This window comes from Thunnus albacares, chromosome 10 (genome assembly GCF_914725855.1).
Source record: "Thunnus albacares chromosome 10, fThuAlb1.1, whole genome shotgun sequence".
NCBI lineage: Eukaryota > Metazoa > Chordata > Actinopteri > Scombriformes > Scombridae > Thunnus > Thunnus albacares.
This window is the reverse complement of record NC_058115.1, coordinates 24980901-25008584: the sequence shown is the minus strand read 5'-3', so window position 1 is coordinate 25008584 and position 27684 is coordinate 24980901. Positions and strand designations below refer to the sequence as shown.

The window sequence follows — 27684 nt, the reverse complement described above, 5'->3', positions numbered from 1 at the left end:
TTTTTGATGGAAAAAAATGACAGAGATTGGATAAAGTTGCAGGTAAATAATGCAGCAATTGGTTGAATTTGCCTTGAAAATCACAAGATTGCAAGCTCTAGAAGGAACTAGTTGAAAATGTGCTGAAAATCGTGACTTTATTGCGTTCTTTTTGTCCCGTTATTCATATAATTCTTCTGTTTTGTTCAATATTACGACTTACAGTGTAAACAGGGAACGTTAAAGACGAGATACACACAGAGAATCGATGACATGCTGCATTACCCAATTTCACAACCACAAATTCACAATTACATGGTATAACCTCAGCTGTAGTGGCCACCAAAACCCAGCATCCTGCACACATGCCCCAGTACTGCAAAGATGGCTTTCAGCTGTCTCTACTCAGTATTACTCATGCAATAACAACAAAATAAAAAACAAAAAAAAAGAAGCCTTACACTTGCACTTACACTGCTCTGTATTACTTGCATGTGGTAAATTTACAGTCAAACCAACACTGTCTTTTTTCATTTCTTCCACCTCATTTTACAGCAGCCTCAGTTATATTTCTCCCTGTCTTGATACTGTACTTTAGCCAAATGAGCAGATCTCAGGCAACTCAAGTCTAGCCTATCACAAGATAAGGGAGAACTTCAGTTTCTAATAGGTACATAATGGCATTTTGTTCCTTCTGTCCTCCTCATGCTCTCTTGCCCTCTCTCTCACACCCCCTCCTATAATCTGTTTCCTTGCCTTGTCCATTTTTTCCTTTCCTCCCTCACTCCTTCCCCCACAGGTCCTGCTCTTCTTTCCCTACCCCCCCTTTTCTGTTGTCATCCATTCTTACAGTCGCTCAATGTTCCACCCCTCCTCTATCCCGTGGCCCCCGTTTTCCCTCCTTCACCCTCTTTTTTTCTTTCTCTCTACTTCTCTCCCCATCTCTCCCTTCCACCCTTTCCCCCTCCTTCTGTCTCTCACTGCTGCCTGCCCTGCTTTCATTGACAGACTGCAGGCGGTGAGGGGGAGGAAATGCTGTGGCATTGCACTGCAAACATCCCTAATAGGCTAATCTAATCTCATCTCTTTGCGGTCTATGGCCCTGTGTTTACTTTCGGCCCCGTGTCTGCACGCTGGCTCGGCCTCGCCTCGCTGAATGCAGCTTTGTTCCCGCTGAAAACTCATCATCAGTGTGATCTCAGGAACGGGCGCCAACTCCAGGACCGTCTGCCCATAATGCCTGCAGGCAGGGGACACGTTCTCATCTATATGCAGCATCTGTACCTGTTGTTGTTTGTTTTTATTATGTTTAGTTTCACTGAAAGAAACACGGTGGCGTGCTGAGTTGTGCGGGTAGATGATCCTGACCACCAACATCCCTGTGGGGTTGTTCAATTTAGATTTTTTTGTTGAAATACTTCATTTTACACAGTGGCTAACAAGGCAGCATCCTTGCAAATTTACTGGGAGGTGAGATAACCACAGTTCAAGGTGCATGAGTTTAGCTCCGAAGCAAGTGCAAGAGCACATGACAGTAACTGAATAACCATTCAAAGCCAAAGGTTCACTGACTATCCGAAGAGCAAAAGCATTCGTTAAGTAAAGTTCATCCAAGGACAGCAGTCTGCAGATACTCCACAATCTGAGCAAATGTGTCAGTTCAAAAAATGTCAAAACAAAACAACAGAGAGAGAAACAGTTTTAAAAGCGCACAATTGAAGTAGTTCCAAGGAAAATGTGATAATGAAGACAAAAATGAAAAGAGGAGGGGGTACGCGCCTGCAGTTGCTATTGTCCTCCCATCATGCTCTCAGCTTTAATGAGACTGTTGTGTCTGGAATCACAGACAGCCACAGGGATCGTACCACCATGTTTCATAACCACTGGATTTATCAAATACTGTAATGTGTAAATACTCCTGGAACAGCAGTTTGACAGCAAAGTAGCAAAGATTGCAAAGATTCACTGCAGCAAATTTACCAGACGAACATTTGTGAGACTTTTTTCACTTTAACTGTCAGACAGTGACAATGTCAGCTGCAGTGATTAGTCGTATTGACGGTTATCGTCATGTTGTCTCGTTGCTTGTATTGATGAGCGTATTGCTGATACTTTGGTTTTTAAATCTCTAAGTCTCAGTTAAAAGTAAGTGTCACTGTCACTCACCTCTGGCATCGCTGGACATCACGAACGTCTCCAGCACCAGCAGACAGAGCCAGAAAAGCTCCATTTTGGTTTAGTGATGAATACGAACGCCCAACCTCTCCAACCTGAAAGATTAATTATCATCATAAGAAAAATAAATAAATGAAAAAAGTGACTTATGAACAGATAACAGGTGGCATATGTATATTTAGGAGATACTGAGTATTTATCTCCCATCTTAAATGAGCATTTTCATGTTTTAAAATACACAGCTCCTCATAAATCCTCTACTTATCTAAGCTACGGTATTGTCAGCTGTCACACTGTCTGATTTATTCCAAAAACTCACCAGCCACCTTCATTATTTCACCATCTGACAGGATTCTGTTTATTAGCCGCTGCCAAAATAGCTGCTAGCGCAATGGAATTATACCATAAATTACTACAAACTGGCTGACAGCTGGTGAGCATCTATGTAAAAACCTGCCTTCGATTTTAGAAAAAAGCAGGAATGACTTATTAGACAATATAGTCTCTGTTCTCTGCAGGATGCACCATATCTGCCTGTAACGATGTGTTGTCTATTAAGTGTTCGACTAATTTTTGCATTTTCAATTTTCTCTCTGATCGTGAACAGCAAAAGAACCTTGCTTAAATTCCTAAAAAAGGTAGAGTGTACATAGAGGGTGAAAGAACAAAAGTCTACAGCAGTCATAAAGAATAAGGAGTTCATCATTGGCTCGACACCAGCATAAATCTGTCCAAACTATCACACAGGAGCTGAGATTTTCCAGTAGTCAAACTACAGTATTTTCCTCACTGATTTATTTAGTCCACCTGTCCATATGTCTCTCCTTACAGTGTTTTTTATCTGTCCGCCACATAAATTCTTCCCTGAGCATTATGGGATCTTATTTCAATACTTCACAAGCTGTATCTTTGATCAGTATCTGTCAACCTCAGCGTCTCAGTTCACCAGAAACTGCTACACACTTTTTAAAGTGAGGAATAATTGATCTGACTGTCGTGTATGTGACAATCAAGTGTAGGCTTTCAACCTTCTTGACACAGGTTCAAGCACATTATTTTTTGCATTAAGTTTGTTGTTACTGGGACAACAGTGTAAATCTTTATTCCATAAATTCACAATAATCATCATGCAAACCAGCTAAAAGTGACTGTGAATTAAAGAGGAGGAAAGCTTGCAACCTGTGACTGTCTGCATAATGATGATCTCAAACCGGAGGCTTGTGTAAAATCGATCATTTACACGGACATTAATTAAGAAATGTACAGTAATTATGAAGACTGCTCCCTTGCATTCATACAATGTGGCAAATTCACCTTCCCTTATTATATTGTACGATATGAATGTATTGTCTGTCTGTGTAACCGCTTCATAAATTTAGTAAAAGTGAACTTTGCAAGCGCAGTAACAGGTTATAACGTTGTTATTCATAGATATGGAAATTCTTCACTTTAAGAGGAAGAACTTCTGTAGATGAATCCTGCTGAAGATCAAGAAAACAGCACAACTTTGACTAAAATTAAACTTTTAATCAAGACACACTTAAACCTGCAGCCTACTAGGACGTTAAACACCTCATAAAGTAGCCCACAAGTTACAAAAAGGAAGCAAAACAAGAGATAAATACCCTACAGTTTATTCACTAAAGACTGCAACAGACAGGACAGGACCTGGTGTGTATATTAACCTATATATAATATTACATTGATTTTTTGGACTTACTGTCAAACTCCCAGCAGTGATGAAATATCCACAGTGTGTTACCCGCTGGTGACCTGCACATATACCATGCCGTTATCCCTCAAGAAGCTCCTCACCTCCCTTCCAATGACTTTATGATTTCAATAACTTGATCCGCGAAGAATAAATCACAACTCTGAACAGACGCGTCTGTCACCGAAACGTCAGCTGCTCGCAGCCTGAATGAAGTCGAGTTTGAAAAGTGCACAAAACAGGCAATAACAAAAAATATGGGAGCAAATGAAGTAAAAAATGAATAATATATAGGCTAAGGTCAAACACGTGAGCGCTGAAAATGCAGGCTGTAGTATTTCTGAATGACAGTCCGCATGTAAACCGCTCGAAGGAGACCGCTAACAGAACCGGGAGAAGAAAGAAGAAAGAAAGAGGAAAAAAACTTTCTCTGCACGTCCCGCCAGTTCGCCTAAGTATTCAGAGAGTTTTCTATAAAATGAAAACCTGAATACTATATCCACATTGCCTCCAGCAGCGGTTCACCGTCCAAAATTTCAGCCGCAGGCAAGAAAACAAACTGCGTCGACGGACTGTCTCAGCACGGAACTTCCAGCCAATCAGAGTGCAGGCCAATCAGAGAGCGGACCAATCAGCGAACAGGAACGTGCTGGACAAATTTGGAGCGGTTCTGGGTGCTGAGGAGGGGGACATTAACTCAAATTAACTTTAATTATATGATAGTAATAGCAACGGTGCCTAAAGTGCACTAGCATCAAGCTGTAAAGTCTGGATTTGTTTTAATTATTAGCGTGATTTCTTGTATTATTGTTATTATTATTGTTATTGTTATTCTTCTTCTTATTATTATTATTATTAGTAGTAGCAGGCTAGTAGTAGTAGTTGCTGTAGTAGTAAGCCTAGTATTAGTATTACTAGTAGTAATAATTGTAGTATATAAATACCGATATAATAAAGGTATTTTTAGTACAGAGATTTATACAATTTTTTCTATTGTATTCATATCTATTGTATTCTATTTATGAAACCTGTTGCATATAGAATACCACTGCTTTGCTCTCTGGTCCTTGCTGGCTTGCTCCTAGTAACACGGTGGACCAACACTGCCACCTCATGGCAATTACTTGCTATTACAGCAATGTGATTTAAACTATCGTTCAATTACTAAAAGTGTTTCCCTCCACAGGCAGCAAACGGTGAATTTAGTTCCTGAAAATGTCCTGCTGCACCGATGGTCTCGGTAGGTTAGTAAATAATAATTTTCGCAGAAGTTCAAGTCTGTCTCTCTCTCAACTACATAAGGTCCACATACACAATCCATCAATGATGGATCTGTTCTATTCTCTCTATAACCTTCATTTAATCAAGTAATTTAATCGAGATCTAAAAAAGAAGCCTCACCAAGGACTTTAATAAACTTATTGAGTCCCACTCTTTCTTACTTTTTCAAACTGTCCCTCTTTCCAAATGGAGAGTAGCGATTTCCTGATGGAAACTTATGATCTGAAATCATATTTTCATATTTTCATCCAATTATGTGGTTTTACAAGCATCATTTCCTATAAAAATCATGTTTTAATATAGAAATAAGATCATTCTATTCTATTCTATTCTATTCTATTCTATTCTATTCTATTCTATTCTATTCTATTCTACACTGTATAGCAGCAGCGCCATCTCCTGGTAATAAGAGGAACAGCACACCGACCTTCTCATCCAGCATAGGTCTGATGAGTCTCAAGGCAGATGGGACTGTGACAGAGTGACAGAGATGCTGAGAGGTAACCTCAGTCTTGATAAACCAGACAATTAACTGGGCAGCTGCCTTCAGATCATTAGAGTGTTTTAGCGTTTATGTGCTCGTTTTGTGCTGTGCAACCCGGGAAGTCTGCTCTGATCAATTCAGCAGGCAGTTGTTTCTGCCAAAAAGCTTAGAAAAACCATCTGACAGACAAAATTAGTGACTAGCTGTAAAGTAACGAAAAAAAATGAACACAGCTTAACTTTATATCTCAGGTAGGCCTAGTGTTACTGTTGAAAGTCCATAGATATAGTCAGAGATATGGCATCATGTCATACTGAATTCTGTTATTAAGATGCAAAATGGCCCAACTATGACATGATATTTCTTTTAACCTGTATGACCCTGTATAATTTTATTTGGACACTGGGAGACTTGTAACCTCCAGTAATTAAATAATTTGTCTCCCTCAATGGACTCTATCAAATGTCTGCCACAATCTCACCCCTCCTTAATGCTGCAATAATCATATTAACATATAACAAATAATAACAATGGAGTCACTACGTGTAATCTGAAACATGTCCACCCACAGAAAATTATCACTGAAATGAGTGGTTCCCTTCAGCTCTGTGGAGTTTATTAGTGGTTTTAGTGCACTGTTTTTTCTCTTTTGCAGATATGGTGGAGTTTCAGTACATTTACTAGATCTTTCCACACAGTATCACAGTCGATGTTATTTGAAATCTTCTACAAAAATGCTTTATCAGTTTGTTCCCTTGTTCGCTTGGATTGACATCAGTTAAAATATACAGACCTACATATCATATGTGCACTATTTAGTACAAATCAAAATGACACTGTACATAAATCTAAAGCTATAAACCTCTCTCTCTCATCCTCTGATGGATGCAAAGACCTGTGAAATTGGCCTTCAGTTGGATGTGATTTTGGTGCTTTTCTGATGCCAGTGGAGACAGTGGAGGCCTATTTGTAAAGGAAAAAAATGTGAAAGCTATGAGAAATCCAATGAGTGGACAGCTGTATATTTTTTGTGGTAATTATTTGGAAGGCCTCACGGAAGTGATCATGTGACAAATTTCTTGGATCTGTTGAGTGAAGACAGAGAAGTAGGATATAAAACACAAGGGCAAAATGATGGATCATAAAAATCAAGGTTTAAACACGAATCAAAGATATCTTCTTCAGTCTTACAGTAAGTACATTTCACACTTCAGGAAAACATTTAAATGACTTCTTTTCCAGTCTGTATTCAGACTCAGAACAACCTGTGGTTTATCTAAAATGAGCTGAACGACATTAAGGACATCCAGTACTTTACATCAGTTATTTAATACAGCCATTTCACCGTGATGATTTGGTTTAACTGTGAAACACAGCAGAGTATTGTCTGTGGCTGTGTGCCAGTTCCATAGCTGTAACCACTGTGTTTTATTTCAGAGTCAGGATAAGGCAGACCAAACTCCCAGGGGTGTCAAAGTGTCGGAGCAGCCGAGAAAAAGGCTATCTGCTGATTTCTTAAGTGAAAACCTGAGACTCTTGAAGAACTTTTAATGCTACCTGGAAATGAATGAGAGAAAAATGGAGAAACCAGAGAAAAGAAACAAAGTTAAATGAATTCATTTAAAAACTTTAACTGGGGATGAAAAGAAAAAGAACAATTGAATTTTGGAGAATCAAAATAATAATGTTTTATAAAAGTAAAAACCATAAACCAGTCTGAATCGAGTGCTGCCAAGTCAAACTATGACAATAATTATCACTAAATGTGGTTATTTGCTTTATATGCAATGAAAATGACTCCATACTGTAAAACCTAAAAACATATTTTCTGTCTTGTCTTTCATGCCCTTTCCACACTTCTAACTCCTTCAATACAATGTTGGTTAATATATAAAGTTATGAGGAAATATTTGGTTGCTAAATAGAACAAACAGCATATGAACTACTGACAACAACTCATATTTTTGTGCACAAATGAATAGTATTTCAGAAAACCTATTGATACTTCTTCAGCCCTTATGTAAGCAAACATCCATGGAAGTGAAGTGAAGCATGTTATTGTTAAAACAACTCCACAAACTCTTTTTTAATTTATGGAAGAGCTTTAGAAAGACCATTGATGTGTCATCAATACAAAATATTATATGTAGTAAGCCTTTTTCAGGGAAGACATGTTGGAAAAGCACAGGTGTAAATAATAAAATTAATATTAGCAATTATGATCACAGCTACCTGTACTCACCTGGTCTCAGCTTTAAATATGACATCAGATCTAACCATGTTAATACAAAATATTATATTATATAAAAGATAAAATACAACACAAATAACATATAAATGATTTAATGGAAATCAGATCCCCCAGAATCTAGTATTAGTCCCTTGTTGTCATAGGGGTTACAATACAATTTAGCTCCATATTTTCTCCACTAGATGGTAGAAGAGGATTATATCAAGGGAACAAACATACACGCAAACACACACTTGCAAGCACACACACATTCAGTCTTTTATGTTTTAAGTGCAGCTATAGTTGTAAGAACTTGCTTTTCTTCTCAAATCATCATGACAGATGGTGGGAATATGGTTGAGTATGCGCCATTGAAACCCATGCACTGTGACAGGCAGTAGGCTGTGTGATTGTGTGTGTGTGTGTGTGTGTGGCCATTTCTATGTGCCTACTAATCTCTATCCATGTCTATTCACCTCCAAATGTCCATGAGTGTGTATGTGTCTGTATGAAGTTATGAGACTCTGGTGTATAATAACTGTATGCTGTATAGTATAATATAATTTACCTTTGTGCACTTCTGCTATACTCTGGCTGAAGGAAACTGGTCACCAGACGCCAGAAGTCCATTTGTTTTCTGTAAGTGGAGTGATTGAGAGATCTGGTTAGCCCGCAGTGATGGTCAGTTTTGTTTAAGAGGCGAACGTGATAATAACTCAACTTGTGTGGAACATCCCCTGTCAGCAGCAGATTACATACTAACATTCCTGCGTGTCCTGACTATCACTGCAAATGCTCTCATGCTGCAGCTGAATCAGTCATTTCATATCAGCCAAACCAAAGTGAGTGGCCGTTATGGATTATTTTGTGAATAGGTGATATTGGAACAGTGAAGTTATTTCAGTCTATTTTATTATTCTTTATCTATTTTTTTTGTCATTTTCAGTGAGTGTATACATTTTTTGCTGTAGTGTTTATTGTCAAGCAAAGATGGATTTGTTGTTGCATACTCAAAGATCTGTGATTATGACTTGATATTTACAAATTTTGAATTGTAAATTGAAGTTGAATTATATTCCAGTGTTAAAGTGAGACAGGTATGATGTATGTAGTAAACAAATCAATCAGGTTGTAAAGTCAAGTTTCATTCAGCTCTGCATTGTTTCCAAACTCAGATCAATTCTCTGTACCTCTGACATGGAGAGAGTCATCCATGCCTTCATATTCTCTCGTCTTGATTACTGTAACTCATATTTTGGTGTCACTCAGTCTACCCTATCCCGTCTCCAATTAGTTCAGAATGCTGCAGCAAGAGTTTTAACAAGGTCAGAAAAAAGTGTCAGAGACCTGAGATCTTCTGACCAAAGACTTCTGTCGGTCCACAGATCCAGGACAAAGTGTTATGGGGTCAGGGTTTTCGCTATAGCCAACCAAAAACTATGGATTTCTCCTCCTCTACTGAGGTTTCCAAGAGACAACTTAACGCTCACTTTTACTCGTTAGCCTTCAACTGCCTCGATTGTGTTTTTGTCTTCTTTCTTTTGTTTTTTCTTCTACTGTGTGCTGCAAAGCACTTGGGATCAGCTGCGTTGTGTGTAAAGTGCTATCTAAATAAAGTTGAGTTGAGTTGAGAGTTGAGTACATGAAATAACATTGTAGAGTATACGAAACTGAAAGACTGACAGCACAGTCTCAACTCAAGGTCCTCTTGTTTGTTATTCTTTAACAGATGGTTGTTATCGAACCATACAGTAGATGTACTTTTCATTATTCTGTGCAATTTCATAACCTCTAATTCATCTTGGCTGAAAACTTGAGCTTGATAGATATTGTAGTGTATGCAGTATAAATGTATGATGTAGGATTCATTAGATTTATGAGACGATTATGTAACTTTGGTTGCAGCGGAACAGCTTGTGCATATGATGCACATAGAATGGATGTTGGCTGTGTTGTTCAAAGCTAACTATGATCTGGTTTGTGAGAAACCTTTTGTCTTTTAATCACTTTACCATGGTGGCACACTGATAGCATCATAAGCAATTTGACATAAAACTGCCGCAGCACAGTCTGAGTGTGAGCTTCTTACCACACTGCAAGAAGTTTTGTACTTCAGGTCAGTGGCAAAAAAACTTGTGAATAAAACCTTCGAATTCACTTGAAGCACTAGTTCGGACATGCTTGTTTTCATTATTAGGTTTTACTGGGTTTGAGCCAGTGCAAGAGGGCGTTTATATTCTGCAGGCGCAGCAAAATGTCACATTCAATCTGTACACTTTGTTTTCAAAAGGTCATAATTAGCTAGCAGTTTTGAAACAATTATGGCCAAAGTGCACCAATTTCCCTCTGAAGCAAAACATAGAATTACTCATGGAGAGTGAAACAGAGCGGCTTGTATGTGTGAAACACTTGTGGTTTGGTGTTATTCCATTCTTACTTCTTAGTCCAGTATCAAATGCTTTGTCTCTCTATCAATTGTATGCAGCAAATGTTAAACTTACCATGAAGTGGCTGACTGGCCACATTCATTTTTTTTATGTTATCTATGTTGTCTGAGCATGAATGCTGTTACATTCAAGCAATTTAAATGTAGGAGCAGCTGAGAATAATTACAATTTATTAGCCAGGCTGGAGAGATTTTGGTGATAGAAGGGCATACACACACACACACACACACACACACACACACACACACACACACACACACACACACACACACACACAAATATACACATGAGGGAAATTAAACAGCAGCTGCCAAGGAATGGGAAAGCTTAATTTTTTCAGCATCACCAACATACTTGCCCCAATTTGCCTGCCAATTCAAAGATTTGGAAAAGCAATCTACAGAGCCACCAGGTGGGCTGTTGGCAAAAATACTTTTTAGATAATACATTATAAAAACAGTATCTAATAATAATTTTCAGCACAGATATTGGAAAAAGGAGTCACAAAAAACAGTTAAACACTGCTTTTAAATCTTGCCTTGAAAACTGCACTTAAGGTCACTTTAGGTAATTTTTAAAAGGTAAAAAAAAACAGAAGAGACAACAAAATTGCAGTTCTGCAATTATAGAGTTTAAAAACTCAAACCGAGCTCTAAATGTGTAAAATGAGAAATGTTTCATCTTGACTTTGCTGTCATAAAGAGGTCAAATGAGTGATAATGTTGTTGTTGCTAGGGCGGTCTGACCAGTTGCTATGTGGCAGACTCAGCTGTTGTAGGAAGTGCCTCTGGTTAAACTTTGAAAGAAGGGAAGGAAAGAGGGCGATGTAGCCGCAAGACTATAACTGTGCACTTGTGTGTATGTGTGTGTATCTTTGTGTTAGCATGGACTTGTGTATTGGGTGTGTGTGTGTGTGTGTGTGTGTGTATACAGTATCTATTGGGTGAGCCTGTGCCTTTCTTAATGTAAATGTGTAGGTTTGGACGTACTGTGCTGTACAGTACATATTTGTGCGGGTACATCTTAAGCTGTTTATGCATATGTCTACATATGATGTGTGTGTGTGTGTGTGTGTGTGTGTGTGTGTGTTCATATGTTATAGTATGGCGGTCTCACCTCAAGCCTGAACCCAGTGTAGCCGCGGGGAGGGTAGGGCATTTATGATGGAATTCTGTAATTTTCAAAACTGTGGTTTGAGTTTCACTCTTTTTAACAAGCTGGTTTGGGCACTGATAATGGAAAACGGCTGCAGAGAGAGTGAGCGAGAGAGAGAGAGAGAGAGAGAGAGAGAGAGAGAGAGAGAGAGAGAGAGAGAGACTTTTGGCAGCCTTTTGATTCACTTCCCATCTCTTAAAAATATTCAGACCGTTTGCTATTTGGGAATTTTTCGCATTATCATTTCTGTACTGTTTAGACAACAAACTCTGGACAGCAACAAGAAGATTTGGACAAACGGATACAAAGAGGGCATGGGATACATAAAGTTCATAAGCGGAACCCATCGATCCCACAGAGCCCCATGAACATGGCATCATAGTCTTGATCCCAAAAGCAAAACCAGGAATGACTCAGAGAACATTTTGAAGACTTGTCTGCTGTATTATTTATGAGTTGTTGTTGAACAGTCACTGAAAGAAAGGCTTCAAGTGTGAATTTCTTTTGTACCTTGGCAGCTCCACAATGTTAACCTTCCTGTTGCAGTGGCGTCAACATTGATCGATTTCCAAACTTGTAAATTAGTGTGAATGCTAGTTTGAAGTGTTAACTTAAAAGGACTTACCATACAGACATACAATATGTTCAATAGTAGCACAGTTCAATATTTACTGGTTCAGTCAAGCTATTTATATCCAAAACTATTTTGCTGCATTTTTTCCTGGTTCCTGAGTTTTGACTATTTCACTATCAAATATATCAAATCTTAAGGTCAGAGGAGGGAAGTAGTTCTAGGATTGTTTTATCTGAAGAGTTTTTAGAGGCTGTGAAAAGTGAGGGGGGTTAACACCATTTTGTCCCCATTACACTTGGTATTTCTTACCATATTTATTTGTTTAGCGAGTCACATTGCTGTCACGTACTATCCTGGGTTTTGTTTGTGTTTAGAATTGATTTGTTAAATTTATGTGACCTGCCAAACTGAAGGGTAAGGCACTACTAACTACACCTTAACCTACATCCACCCAAGACTAGCTGCTATATACAGGTCACACACACACACACACACACACACACACACACATATATATATATATATATATAATTTTTTTTTTTTAAAAAGGAGTGAGAAAGTTGCTGTAAAACTAATGTACCACTTTATTGTTATAAAAATAGAATCATAACTGCCAAACAGGTATTCAGAATTTTAAAATAGCACCACCCGAAGACCCTAAGACGCCCTGCTGGTTCTGGGCAACAGAATTAAAAGGAATTCAAATATTCCTCACACTACAAAAAAAAAAAAGAAAAAAAAGAGAAACGATTAACAAGACAGGCTGACTGTTGCAGGACTAGCCCTTATCCAACTCTTATTCACCAGGTGTTCATACCACCACCACACACACTCACACTATCATTGCAAACTAACACCCCTAAGTGTTGTGCAATACTTATCTCCATGCAGGTGCACAGTAAACCAAATGGCCAGTGCCCCAACAGCACAGCCCGGATACCAACACTAAATGAGGGAGCATTAAGACATCTAAGAGGATCACAAAGGCACAGTGGATTCGTCTCACAAACAGACCTAAAAAAAATACCATAAATAAGTTAGAAATAAGCTAAAACATGAGAAAAAAATAGCACTAAATAATAAAAGAAATAAGAAAAAAGGGCAAAACACTTTAGGCAAAACAGTAGCAAACTATCTTGAAAATAAAGAAAAGAGAAATTATTTTAAAAAAACAAATGTCCAGAGGTGACCTTCAATAGAGTTCTTAACTGTTTCATCCTACCTCTACTATAGTCTATATATATAGCCTCTAGTCACACCTGCCAAATATGGCGCAGCTCAAATTCCCCCCTCACTGGACACCTATATCATAAAGAAACTTGTCATTTTTGATAAAGCTCAGTACAAAACTAATGGGCAATAAAACAACTAACAGCACCTACCTCTACAGGTGGGATCTACCCTATCGTCAACAACTAATCTGCCAGCTGAACGCCTGTGTGGAGACTGCAGCAACTTCCACAGCAATCTACCATACACGCTACTGGAAGACAGCTTTCCTAGTGTGTGTTCTGCAGGGTATTTAAAATGTGCCCGGATGACAATTGAATGGACTGTGTTGTTGTGGTGTCGGTGTTTTTTGTAGCTTGGGTTGTAACTTACCATATACTCATCATGCATTCCAGGAGACATCATTTTAAAAGGTTTTAATTGTATTACATGCAAATGTAAAGATTTGCTTTTTGCCCATTATCTATTGATATAAGAAAATGAACAGAACATTAGTGGGTCACCAAATGAGGGAAGGGAGGGAAAGGGAGAGGAAGGGGGAGAGACAGACAGTGATGATCAGTAAATATGGAGTAAAAGAGAACGAGCAGCTTTACATGGTGCTGATATGTCTCTTAACTTTTGGGTTTGTACTAAAAACAAATCTTTCATCCTCATGTCTAAACTGTGTGAGTGTCAGCATGTGTGTATGTAATACTGTAGGTCAAGGCTGATAATTAGATTACTGCAAGCAATCACACTATTGTAGCAGCAACAGCAGCTGGCAGCAGCTCTCTACAACAGTAGAGTTGGCACATGTGTGCCTGGACAGTGGAGTTTGATTTTTCACCCATCTTAATACAGCAAATCAATAGGTGAGTTCCTTTTCACTTTGCTTGGTAGGCAAAATACATTACATTTCCATTCAATATGAATTGTGCTGTATGCTCTTACTTTTGTCATGATAATGATTTGGTACCATGCCATCTGATCACAACATCAAACAAAAAACACTATTTTACTAGTATATATTTTTTCGTTAAACCTGTGATCTATTCTTGATGTAGCGACCAATCTTGATGATTTAGAGTTTTTGCTCAAATTGTTTTCCTGAAGAGAATTTTATTCTGATGAAATGAAATGCAAAGTTTTGAAGTCAGTCTTGCTAACTCGCTACATCTGTACTGTTGCTAAAATAATGTCTTGTTTCAGCAGCAAGTCAACATTTCTGAGAGAGGAACTGGACTTGTGATTCTGATGACACAGTGAGTTTCATTTTACTTTGTTTTATATGGCAACGTCTCCAAACAACTTCATTTTATTTTGATAATTTTCCATTGCTGTCTGCGTAGTAGTGTGTACCACTTTGTAACTGATTTGTAGATTTAGTACTACAGTGGCCTAAATGAAACACATCAGCAAATTAGTTATTGCTGCTATAGAGTATTGATACTTAACTTCAATATTACTTATAGTTCTACATACTACTTAATATGAGTTCCTCCAATTAATTCCTTTGCAATTCAGAGATGATTTCTAAAGTCATGATCTTATTCCTTCTTTTATTTTATTTTTGAGAATACATTGTCAAAGAAAAAGAAAGCAAACTAAATAAATAGAATACCTTACTGCATAATAAAGAGTGTTAGTAAAGTATAGTGTGTAATTTCTGCCTTTCCAAAGGTAGAGGAGTACCATACTTAAACAAAAAATACTTATTATTAGAATGTGACATAAAAGTAGGTCCAAAACAGCTACTTAGTTAAAGTAACAAATTTACTTGTAATTACCTCCTCTGTCTGATTCTGACTTGACATTATTGAAACATCTATCATTAAAGGTGCTAGATATACTCTACTGTTACTACTGATGTACTACTAGGCAAGTTTATTTGTATAGCACATTTCAACAACAAGGAAATTACATAGAACATAAAAGGCATCAAGACAGAATATAAAAGCGACACAAGGCAATATAAAAAAGACACTTAAATATAATTAAAAAGTGTTTAATTGGAAATAAAAATAAGCTCAAATAGATGAAGACAGATAAAACGGGAGAATAAAAGTTACAGTGCAGTGTATTAACCCTCAAATTTGGTTTAATAAAAGGCAGCGGCAAACAGAAAAGTCTTCAGCTGTGATTTAAAAGAACTGAGAGCTGCAGCAGACCTGCAGTTTTCTGGGAGCATAAAAACTAAACGCTGCCTCTCTATGTTTAGTTTTGACTCTGGAGACAGAAAGCAGACCTGTTCCAGACAACATGAGAGGTCTGGATGCTTCATAACGTAGCAGCAGATCAGAAATGTATTTTGGCCCTAAACCGGTCAGTGCTTTATAAACCAACAGCGTTATTTTAAAATCAGTTCTTTGACAGACAGGACTACTGCTGTTCAGAATCCGACTACTGTACTACTGCTACTACTGTATTACTCTTACTACTGTACTACTAAAGGCGACTATGGCCACTGCTACTGTGGTACATGGTAAATGTCATCCTGCTACTAATCCACAATTGCTGCTGTCTGCTATTACAATATAATAAATATTACAACTCCAGATGATTGAGTGATATCTGTTGGCTTCACACGATAGCTGTATTTCCAGAGGAACTTCTTGTTCCACATCTGGATGCCAGGTAGCCTGACCCCCTGCCGCACCTACATAAACACACGCACACTGCCACACACTCACACATGCACATATACACACACATCGGTCCAAGCGACCGAGGGGGCCCATTAAACTAACGGGAGATATTTGGCCCCCAGACTGGGAAAATAAAAAGTGTAATGTAGTGGAGCCAGCTGTAAAAGCACAGAATAGTACAGAACAGAATACAGCAGGACACTGACTAACCTAGTGTGACTTTGTATAACTTCACCTGAAACTGGTCTGATTCAGATTCAGCACTGGCCTCAGCTCCCAGGAACATTACCACTGTGATGACATCAGGTAAAGGATGAAAGCAGGTTGCTATGGGATTCCCTAATGACAATGACACACTGTGACGTCTTTTTTGACTGTTCTACCCTGATTGGTAATTATTTTCTTAAACCTTTTAATTGTGTAGATTTGTTTTGTATTCTCATTTCATTAATCTCTCAAACAACATTGCTATAGATATACAGAATTTTTTTGTAACTATTCCAGCATTTCCAATACCCAAAGTTATAAAACACTTTCACAGATAACCCTAAATGTGTGTTTTTTATGTCTACAGCATTACATGGAAAGGAGATGTTGGTGCATGCCAGGGGTGGCTGTGGCTCAGGAGGTAGAGTGGGTCATCCACTAATCAGAAGATAGGTGGTTCGATCCTCTGCTCCTCCAGTCCACATGTTGAAGTATTCTTGGGCAAGAAAGTGAACCCCAAACTACTCCCGATGGCTGTGCCAGCGGTGTAAATGTGCGTTAGATTAGATCCTGATGAGCAGGTTGGCAGCCTCTGCCATCAATTTATGAATGTGTATGAATAGGTGTATTGTAAGTACTCTGTTTGGAAGACTAGAAATACACTTTATAAGTGCAGTCCATTTACAATGTCTTGTGCATTATTTCATTATACATTTGCTCAAAAATTGACCCGACACAACTGATATAGTACAAATCTTTTGGGTAATGCTTGGCCATGCAACGTGAGTTTGTGAGGACAATGAGACACCAAAATTATTGCACTGCAAGAATTGCATTACTATTTTCTATATCTGCTATCTTGTGCAGGATGGTGGGGTGACGGAATTCATCCCAGCTGACACAGAGCGAGACGCGGTGTACACCCATGATAGGTCGAAAGCTGACCAAAAAAGACAGATAACCACTGATGTTCAAGTAATTTAGAGCCTCCAATTAATCTAACCTGCATGTCTGTGGACTGTAAACCAGCAGGTAAGGGGAGAACATGCAAATATTTTGAAATTTAAGCACTCTCCTCAGTTGGTAACGAGCGTCAGTATATCTTTTAAGTAACAAGAAAAAGCAACCAGCACTGTGAGGAAAGCTTCCCAGTGTGCATTCAGCATTAAACATTTTCATTAAATCAACTCACAGAATTGATTTAGTCACATTTATGAACATTTAGGGCTGCAAAATACAATATGGTCAGACACAGGGGAAGCTCTAACTGCATATACAGTTAAGTATTTACATGCCAGTTGTGTCTGAGTGGACCAGTAGCACTGCAGTGAGGAGTATTTAGTATTTTTAGTGCTGCTGTAAATAGGCAGTGTGTCTGTAGATGTGGGTGTGTAGGGGGGGCTGGTGGCTTTCTGAGATGTTATTTGGTACATTTCCCTCCACTCTGCCCTGAAATGCTTCATTAAAAACATTAAAAATGAAAGTTTTCATAAGAGCGATATTATTAACTTCATTTCTCGCTCCCCCACACTCTGAGGTAATGCAGAGCAAAGAGGATTTTTACGAGCACTTAACACTAATATTACACTAATGCTGCAGTCATGAGCTCATTTTCTGAGCCCTCCCACCTTTCACACTCAGTTGATGCATATCTCACTTTCTCTTACTCCCTCTGCACTCTCATAAGTTTTGAACCTTGTAACAACCTTGGGTTGTGTAGGTTCCTGGTGATGATATAATGTAAGCCTATATTATTGATTGTCTTCATCAGTTTATCTTGTATTTGTTTTATTGTTTATTTAATGATAAAAATAACATTTTCTGTCGCCTCTGAGCTTCAATTGAATTTTTAGAACCTCTTTTGCCTCTTGATCTAGATCTGGATATCTGCTTCCCATTGCATTATTATTATTATTATTATTATTATTATTATTTCTTATTTCACCTTTCCTCTCACCCTTTGCTATATTTCTGTGTTTCTATTTCTCAGATGACCGCAGCACAATTTGTGGCCTGAAAATTCAAAACTCTTCCCTCTCTCACACATCAGATTTTACTGCTCCAAAACGACCGACTTCCTTCCTTTTATTAATTAAAAAAAAGGTTTTTCATGCTAGATGGATGGAAGACATCATTGTTCTGTACTGATTCCAGAGGTTATGGTGGACATTTAAACCTCAATGTTAGAACTCATTATTTTATAATAACTTATTTTTTATTTTATTTTTCAGATTTTTTTTTTTTTAGTTTAATCAGGAAAGTATTATCAGGACTACATGACTGTAATTACCTCACCCACCCTCTTCCTCTGACATACATGTCAGGAATAACACACTGTATATAAACCTGTAAATTTCTTTTATCTCATACTGTCTTTTTCCACAGTTACACACCCACTCACCAGAGTTAGCTTGTGTTTGTCTACCTGTAAATCACAAGTCCTGGGTGAAGTTATCAGCCCGGCTTAACAGGCTGTATTTATTGGCAGTGAGCACCATTACAGGTCCACAGGAATTCCACAGAATTACTACGAGTATGACTTACTGCCTATTACTTTCTACACATGCAAACTCGCGCGTTCACACATGAAAGTATATGAATGTAGGTGAAGTCACACAAGAGCCCATGCAGAGAGCCATTAATTTTTACACTGTTTACCATTCCTGCAAAGACCTAATCAGTTGATTTACAGGCTCCCTCAGCCTGAATGTATTCAGCGTTCTGCTTTTATATTAGATTCAGGTTTTTGTTACGTTTTACTTTGTTTTTATAGGCCAATTTAGGACCATTGAGCTGCCCCCTGTTAATGCCTCAACATGCATTGTAGCACAAGTCCAAACTAGTAAAGCTTGTTTTTAATAAAGTTTTTCTTTCCATTCTGATGACAGAAGAATATTTTGATAGTCAACATTGGGGATAACAACTGCTGCTGTGTGTCACTGTTTTAGTTTGACAAAAGAATAACACCACCTAAGTGTTAACTTGGGAAGTTGAATGGATAAAGGAAGTAAGTGTACAGAAATTATGAACTAGAGTGAAGGCTGGATAAATAAAGACGTTAGATAAGTTGTTGTACAAAAAAAAGTATTTGAAACTTAACTTAACTAGTATTTACATTATTGTGTGTTCACACTGTGAGAGAGTCTGATGCATTCACTAATTGGTCTCCTCCAGCTTTGCATTTCAAAACATATATTTTTGAAAAATGAGGACTAATTGATAATAAAACAATTGTAGCATTTACTTCAGGGTGGCAAGATGGTGCAGGGATTTTGAGTTTCTGTCTTTCTGTGTAAAGTTTGTACAGTTTGTTCTCTCCATGGCTGCAGGTTTCCTACAGGTGCTCCAGTGTCCTCCCACAGTCCAGAGACATCCAGGTGAAGTTATTTGGCAATTCTAAATTGCTCACAAGTGTGACTACAAATGAGTATCATCTATTGGATAGATACATTACTTCGAAACACAATTATAGTGTTAGATTTTTTTCTGATATATTTATTTCTGTCTTATATCTATTTCTGACTTTCCATCTAAATGCATCAACTTCTTGTGTGTTTTACACTTACCAGATCTGGAAAAAAGAATACACTGACTTATGATTGGGTCTTGATAAGTCCATGTTCATGTTCATGTTCATGTTCATGGTTACTCTGGTGTCAAGCTTTTCGTCAAGCTTACAACCGAAATCAAAGTAATATTGTTCTGCAAAAGGACCCCATTGTGTAATGTTGAAATTAGTATCATCATTCATCTTCAAGTGCTTTAAACTCCTTTATGTCAACTCACTGAAAGTAATTTAGCTATTTTTTAGAGGAGCGCTTGACAATGTAAACGTCAGCTGTATATGTGTGTGGGCTGCTGGCACTAAAGGCTTTCGGTAATGTCAAGTGCCCTGTATAAGTCCTTTCCAAATAAAGCCAGCACTGTAAAAAAGGTTTCCAGCGGATACTCAATCTTATTGCCTTTCATTACTTTGTTAAAAGGTGCAACCATACAGCCTGATGAGTTGGCGATGTCCTCACTTTCTCACCCTCATAAAAAGCTTTTTTTTATTAAGCTCAAGAACTTGCTTCCTTTATTTTATTAAAACTTTCTTTCATTCAACCAACTGTGAAGGTGTTTTGTAGGAACACACGGCCAAATATGATGAAATTAAAATGTTTTTGCTTTGCATATAATATTGCATTTTCAAATCAAAAGACAGTTTTCAATTATATTTTGTCGTGTCATGTGATGTGGTATACAAACACCACGGCCTAAATTTTAAGAGCAGCTATATATATACATCTATCCATCTATCCATCTATCTATCTATCTATCTATCTATCTATTGTCTAAATGTCTGTTGTGAAAATCAGGCTACAGGTTTTATGCCTAATACCAGGACCAGCACCAGTTTTTACCAAAAGAATTTGTTCCTGGAAATAGAAAACTGAACGAAATAAGAAATCATAGCATGTGGTGCAAGGGGCATTTTAGAATACTTTGCTAACTCGAGTAATAATAATCTAAGTAATTACATCTCAAAGCTACACTGAAATGGGAAACCCTACATGCCTATTCACATACCTTTGTGTATTCTTTCCACTGGTTTTGTTATTCAGGCAACTTAGTTCCAATTGAGGGGAATCTTAATGCTGCAGCATATATTTTTAGTGTGCTTCCAACTTTGTGGCAGCAGTTTGGGGAACACCCTTTCCCAGTCCAACAAGACAATGTTCTCTTGCATACACAGCAAAGAAATTAAGAAATATTTTTAGTTTGTACGGAGCCCTGACATCATCCTCATCCAGCACCTTTGGGATGCATGCAGATGAGGAGATGTTAAACAACATATGGGTCTCCAAATACTTTTGGCCGTGTACTGTATGGTTAGTTACAGTTCATACTGATCTCAGAATTGTTGATGGAAGCATAGTGTTTGTTTACTTCTTATCTATATGAAAGCATCCTTTGTGCTGGTACAGTAACTCAGAACACAACAGGGAACATAGGAATGATTCTGTGCTGCACGGCCCTGATCTCGTTTTCCATCTCTGCTCCCCATCTTTGCACACAATCACATACACAAACAAACATACATCTGCCTTTCATAGTCACACTGAAACACACAGTCAACAAAGGCTTCCCCACTTTCTCCTGCCTGTCTCGCTTGTAAACATGCACGCAAAGACCCTGCTCTGTGGTAAGATTAACATCTCTTGTCTGATATCATCCTTATTTTCTCATGGATCAGCTTCCTTAACGCCACACCTCTCACAATGGAACTCCTGTCTGCATCCGTGATAGGCCATCACCTCTGTGATAGCTGCCAAGCAACAGCAGTGAAAACATCCTTTCTCTGATGCCAAAGTGTAGTGACCCCTGAGATACACGCATGTGCACAAACACAAATACATATTGTGGATATAGAAATGAAAGAGGAGCCACAGAAAGATGAACATGGATGCAGTGAAAATACATACATTTGGAGGGGTAAAGTAGTTGTGAAAAGGATTACAGAATATTTGAAAAAAACAACTGTGAAAATTAAAATACATCTAAATTATGTTTGTGTGCATAAAAACTAAGGAGAGAAGTCAGCTATGACTCCAGTTGAGTCATAAAATCTGTTGTATGCACTGCTAATGTCCAGCGGATTATACTTTGTAGAAACCTTATACAACATTCATCAGTTTAAATTTGTTCATTTTCAAATTCTGGGTCAATTTTGAATGGATTAGGCCACTGGGTTCAATGACAAAACATTCTGAATGCAATTCTCGATGGATTTTTATCCATTGCAACAGCAGCTGAGTTTAATGGGTATTGTTGTATTTAGAGCAATCTGCCATATCAAAATGTCAGAAAAAACTAAGTTGAAAGTGAATGCATCCAGAAAGCCAGTATCTGTTTGCATACTGTTGGAGCAGGCTTGTTCAGGGATCTGTAGATAGGTGTATACAACAGCAGTAAAACAAGATCTGGAAGAGCTCCAGGTGCAAAGACTGGCTGTGTGTGGTCACAGAGCGTCTTTGGCTAAGCTGCAGTTTTGTCTGTCTGAAGTGACAAACTTGGGAAATGTTCTAAAGAATGGACATCGCTTCCTCTCACCAGAAGGAGTGAAACTTTTGAACCACATGCCTCCTCCCAAGACTAAAAAAGAGATGCTCTTGTTTTTGTGGATGGCAGACTACTGCAGGCACTGGATTTACACTGCTATGGACTCAGTTTTGCGGGCAGCCACAGTCCAATGTGCTCCTCCAGCTGTGCAGTGGATTGAGGAAATGCACAAAGCTTTCCATGAGTTGGAACATGCACTCTCTGTAGTTCCAGCCCTTGGGCTATGGAGAGTGCTGGATTGTATTTGGATTATTTTCAGCCGTTTCACCTGCATGCACATGAGAAGGATGGATGTGCTACAGGCACCCTGGTGTAGAAACGTGGGTCTCATTACTGGCCTGTTTGCGTACTACTCGTCTTGGCTTTCGCCTGTTGTCCTTGGCATGCCAGGTTGCCGTAGATAAGTGGCTTCAGTTGCCAAATTGAGTGAGAAATCTTCTCCCATTGTGCTAGGTCGGGATTGTGTGGTGCATGTTCCTCATTCATTATTGAAATTTGGTGTTTTTTGTTTCTTTACCATTAACTCTTGAAATGATGAAGACACTTGAAAATGACTGTAATGGGAATAGAAAATGTAAACCATACTTTGGGATTTCATTTGACTTCTTTAAGATGCTCTGCTAAATCAGCATACTATATGACGGCAGCATGTCGCTCAGGGTAGGAGGTGATGACTCTTTCCAATTCCCATATATCTTTAAAACGCTCACCTCCCTTAAATCCAGCCACTGTCCTTCCTTTTATTGAGGCTGAAAATGAACGTTTGCCTTGCTGTTACTGAGATGAACACGTCTCCAAGACCTGACTTGTTGCACCAATATCTAATTTGATCTGATTCTCTATACTGATGGTTCAGCATGTAGCCAGCACCTTGCTGGTTATGCCATAGTGAATGATTGGGAAGTGATAGAAGCTCAAGCGTTACCTAATGGTACCTTGGCACAAGCAGCTGAACTCTATGCACTTATAAGAGCGTGTATTCTAGCCAAAGATAAAGTTGCAATCCTGTGATCCTGTGACACGTGGAAAAGCGTTGGCTGATTCTGCAGCCAAACAAGCTGACATCTCCTCTTCTTCCATGGTACATCAGTATACCTCCTTAAAACCCGCAAATCTGATTTGTGAACATTTGGTTGTGTGTCTTTTCCCGGTCTGTCCTGGTACTTGTGCTGGTACATGTTACTCATGGGCTCATACATGTAGGAAAAAGGGGGATAAAGCAATGGTTTGGACACAAAATCACAAAAAGTTTCTCGAAAGAAATATAAGTAAATGAAAAACACTAAAATAAGTCTTCATATATGGTAGTGGATAGTTTATTAAAGGTAAAAAAAATTACTTCTTCCAATGATGATTTTGTTTTCTTTCTCCATTTTAGTTGTTCTTGGAAGGATTAAGATTATGAAATGGAAAAAGATTTTCTGAAAGTAAAGTGTGACAATATTGTAAAGAGATCATGGTGAGATTCACGGGAAGAAATTGACAGTGTTTGTATATGTTGATTCATTGATATGGTTAATAAGTTGAAAACACGTATTCAGTGGGATATTTGTGTGACTTAAACAGCTGCCTGCTCAGATTACGCTTCACTAAATGCGGCAGAAATAGACTCAGAGCATAAAAAATGCAGGGGGTTTCCATGAGACTGTCTCGGATTCAGTGTGGATTGATACATTTAATAAAATGGAAGCGTATCTGTTCCTTGATAAAATATTTTCTATGTGAATTGGCCACAACCTCTCTCTTTCCAGTTCACCAACCCTCCCTCACCATTCAATGGGTGCTGGAGACGGGAGACTGTCATATCCTCACACAGACAGCCGATGACTTCCCCCTGTCCTGTGCATGAGCATGAGCGCCCCCTGCTGCTGATTGGCTGGAATAGTGTTGTGTGGCTCGCTCTGAGCCACCATGTTTACATGCTTGTTTACAGAGCCAGCACTGTGTATGAACACCAGATTTTTTTCAGCACACACACAGAATGGAAACCTAGCGGACCATGAGGAGATATTCACTGAATTTGACAAAGAGTGTATTGGATTAGAATTGCTGACTTTACCTTTAAGGCAGATGTATGTTACTATAAATCTGAAGGATAGTATGGCAGGTAATTTTTGTTGATCCTTTGATCAAAAAGGAGGGAAATTGTGTAGGAATTTTCATATATGGGATTATGAGAATTAAACAGACAGAGAAAAGGCAAACAGCTGTCCTTTCTTGGGTCAAATTGCACCTCTTTCAGTCTTTCCACAAGGCTGTTGCCAGGGGGTTAAAGTATGGCGAGGGTTCTGCATGTTGTGACTTGGACCAAGGCTGTCTGCTATGCAGGTATCCTTATCTGGACGGGGTGAGAGGTTTAACTAGGCATAAAAACAACTCTCCTGCAGGCTTGATGTGGCATTTCACTGTGTCAACGCTGGCACTTTGACATGTAACTGTTGTCTTCTTGATCGATCAAGTTTGTGTTCGTCAATAATCTTTTTGCAAGACATCCATATCTCCTGGAGTTTCTGGATTGACAAACTCAAGATTTCTTTAACACTAATTTTTCCAGGATACACCAGCATTTTCATGTTGAGGAACACTGGGATTATCATTAAAAGAAATCTTTAAATGGAATTTTATGGTGGCCCTGAGAGGTCAACACAAATATTACAAATCTGACAACAAATGCAAAGCATTCAGAAAAGCTCTTTAAAGAGAGAAAACACAAGTTTTCTCAGTTTGCAGTGCTTTTTTGAATGCTGCACATTTGCTGTCAAATTGGTGAAGATGTCTTCTTTATTTGCTTGTTTTTTTGTGTATTTGCTTGTGTTTTCTGAAGTTGCAGTCAGCTCTCAGGGCCACCACAGAGTTTACACTGGGGGAAAATATTTCTGAAACCAGGGCCTACTCCCAGTTTGCAGCACTATTACATCACTGCTCAACGAAAAAAAACAAACAAAAAAACAAACAAATAACAAACTTCTGAGGGTTGTAAAAAGGCCTATTATTCATTTCTGAACAAAATCTGATTAGATAAGCGTACAAAAGTGCACAACAGTGCACAACAGTGCACAACAGTGTGAATGTTGGAACATAACACAGCTGTTCATGTGCATTAATTCATTGTTAACTGACCTTAAAAGGCAAACAGCGTCCCCCTACATGCACACAAACATTAGGAACAGGTAAAACCCTCCTGTACACTCCCATCAATGCAGACAACAGGTAACACACACACACCGATAACCCAGACAGATACATATGGGACAGATAGATGGAGAGAAAGAAACCTGCATAGATACTGACAACTCACACATAACAGCTCACCACACCCACACCCACCTTGGTGTGTTTGTTGCTGTCTCCATGGCTACTGCTCTTTGATGCTAAATCCAGCATCTTTGTTTACGCCTGGGCGTGAAGATTATTCGATTATTGTCAGAGTGTCTTCTCTGCCATTTTCCTCACTTTGAAGTTGATGTATGTTCATTGTATTCTAAGCATAGTGCCAGATGTGGAGCATCATCTTCACCAACACACCAGCAATAACGACATCCTTGGCATCCTGATTCTATATTTTAAAGCATCCTCCACTCCTCCTCATGACCCCATCCTCTGTAAGTAGGAGTGCTGGTGAAGGTGAGTTGATCTTTTAGTGGGTTAAAACTTTCGTCCCAGTGGATGTTAACTGCCAGACGCTCATCCTGTTTAAGGTGGAAACACATTAAACTGCTGAAGAAAAATTACATCATTAAAATCCAAACCTTTAATAACCCCAGTAAAAAGGAGTCTTATTTCTTTGGTTTAGTTTGTTTTAGATGTTGTTTCAAAGGCTTCTCTTTTCTGCCAAGTATAAACTTCCGCTGTAAACAGTGCAAGTCACATTTCTTATGATTTGAGGCTACAGGATGTAATGAATACAGTGGGAGGACATGAACTAACCTGTATGCATGCTGTAGGTAAGTGCTCCATAGAAATCCAAACCTTTCAGAATCCACCTTTTAGTTGCTCATTATTGAACTTTACAAGCTATGTTCACCGTAAAAAGGTAGGTGCAAAGGATAACGTATTGATAATGAATGAATGCATGAATGCATATTTTCAAGAAAGTGATGCGTTGGTATAAAATTTTAACCAAAACAGCACTTTGACAAAACACTTCCTACCACCTACTTGCTCTGGAGCATTCTTCATGAGCGGATGTAGTTTGTTCAGATACCATGGAGATAAACTCTGTTGACATTTGTAAGAGGAGCTTCGTTTGGGTTTGTTTTGTCAAACTATTTCCAAGGTCAAGAATGAACTTTGATGCTTAACACAACACTTGCAGTTGGTAAATGATGTAGTAGCCGGGGGGAGTTTGGCTTCAATTTGACTCCAGGATGCTGCAGACCTGCTCAATCTGAAAACTTGGCGAGAAGAGGTCATAACAACAAAAGCCACATGGCTGAAGAAAAACGACTGCGGATGTAAGGGCTAAATAATTCCTTACATCACTTGCACATTTGCCGATTTTTCCGATTTTGTCTGGATACACCAAACTGCAGAACACTGACCAATATACACCAGTCATTTAACTGGGAGGGTATCAAGACCGGAATAACTGAGCGACCAATGATTAGTCATGCTTTCTGCCTCAGGCTTTTCATTTCTCATTCAGTTTCCATACATTTCAGAATGTGTGGTGAGAAATAAGACTACAACTGTATGAAATGTTATCCTACCAAACAACAAATCGGGTGATCTATTTTTGATGTTTTTAACATAATATTTATCTGAAAAGGTTTACTCATTTATCATGAATTTTATTGTTTTGTGTTATTGTGTACTGACTGACTCAGGTTTTCTTTTCCTGTTTCTTCCCCTTTCATTCATTGTTTTTATCTCTACTTCCTTACAATCCATCTTTCCAATCTAATATTTTCTTTCTTGTCACTTATATTTCTCAGTTTGTTGACTCCATTCCCACTGTGTGTTTGCATATATATTGTGTACGTGTAGGATGGGTCTACATAATGTACTTGGTCACCTTCACGTGTTACACTTGCTCTCGTTACATCATCCCTTCTCATTTTTCGTTTTCACATTCATCGTATTTCATCCAGTCACGCGGCCGCTTCGGCTGCTTTGATAACGTTTTCATGATATTTGATGCTCTTTAATAAATGAATTCATCCTCTTTCACCGACTTGTTTACTCCTGCTGCTTCATCACACCTCAGAGTTACTGTTGTTGTGGCAATGCTGGCAGTTGTGGCAATTAAACTAGTTCATAATGTGAATTTTAATGGAGAGATATTTCATGAGCCATTTGTTTATATTACTTCAACTCTGACAACGCATGAACTTGGCCTACAAGATTTCCCTAACTAATTGGACTAAATGTTACCCTTGGCGATACATTTTTGGATTAGCAGAGCCTCCAAGGAGAAACTATGACATACACTTGGATTTATGTTATTTGTGTTTCTCTAATTGGGAGTAAACCTGGTCAAAGT

General features: G+C 38.5%; 1 protein-coding gene and 1 long non-coding RNA gene across 3 annotated transcripts in view; one reads left to right on the top strand and one right to left on the bottom strand.

The window, feature by feature from the left end:
• The window catches only part of fgfrl1a (fibroblast growth factor receptor like 1a), a 75501-nt gene extending 71069 nt beyond the window's left edge, over positions 1-4432 (bottom strand). The window contains exons 1-2 of the mRNA XM_044363878.1: positions 3875-4432; positions 2146-2249 (exon numbers count right to left, since the gene is read on the bottom strand). Coding sequence (XP_044219813.1) covers positions 2146-2209 — 64 coding nt within the window. The 5' untranslated portion in view covers positions 2210-2249; positions 3875-4432. The remainder of the gene's footprint in view (positions 1-2145; positions 2250-3874) is intronic.
• Positions 4433-5037: 605 nt separating this feature from the next.
• On the top strand, positions 5038-7263 carry LOC122990722. 2 transcript variants are annotated; one of them, XR_006405462.1, is made up of 3 exons: positions 5038-5109; positions 5531-5646; positions 7068-7263. It is a non-coding gene; the product is annotated as an uncharacterized LOC122990722 (long non-coding RNA). The 2 variants fall into 2 exon arrangements; XR_006405461.1 differs by having other exon boundaries at positions 5040-5105.
• Positions 7264-27684: the final 20421 nt, after the last annotated feature.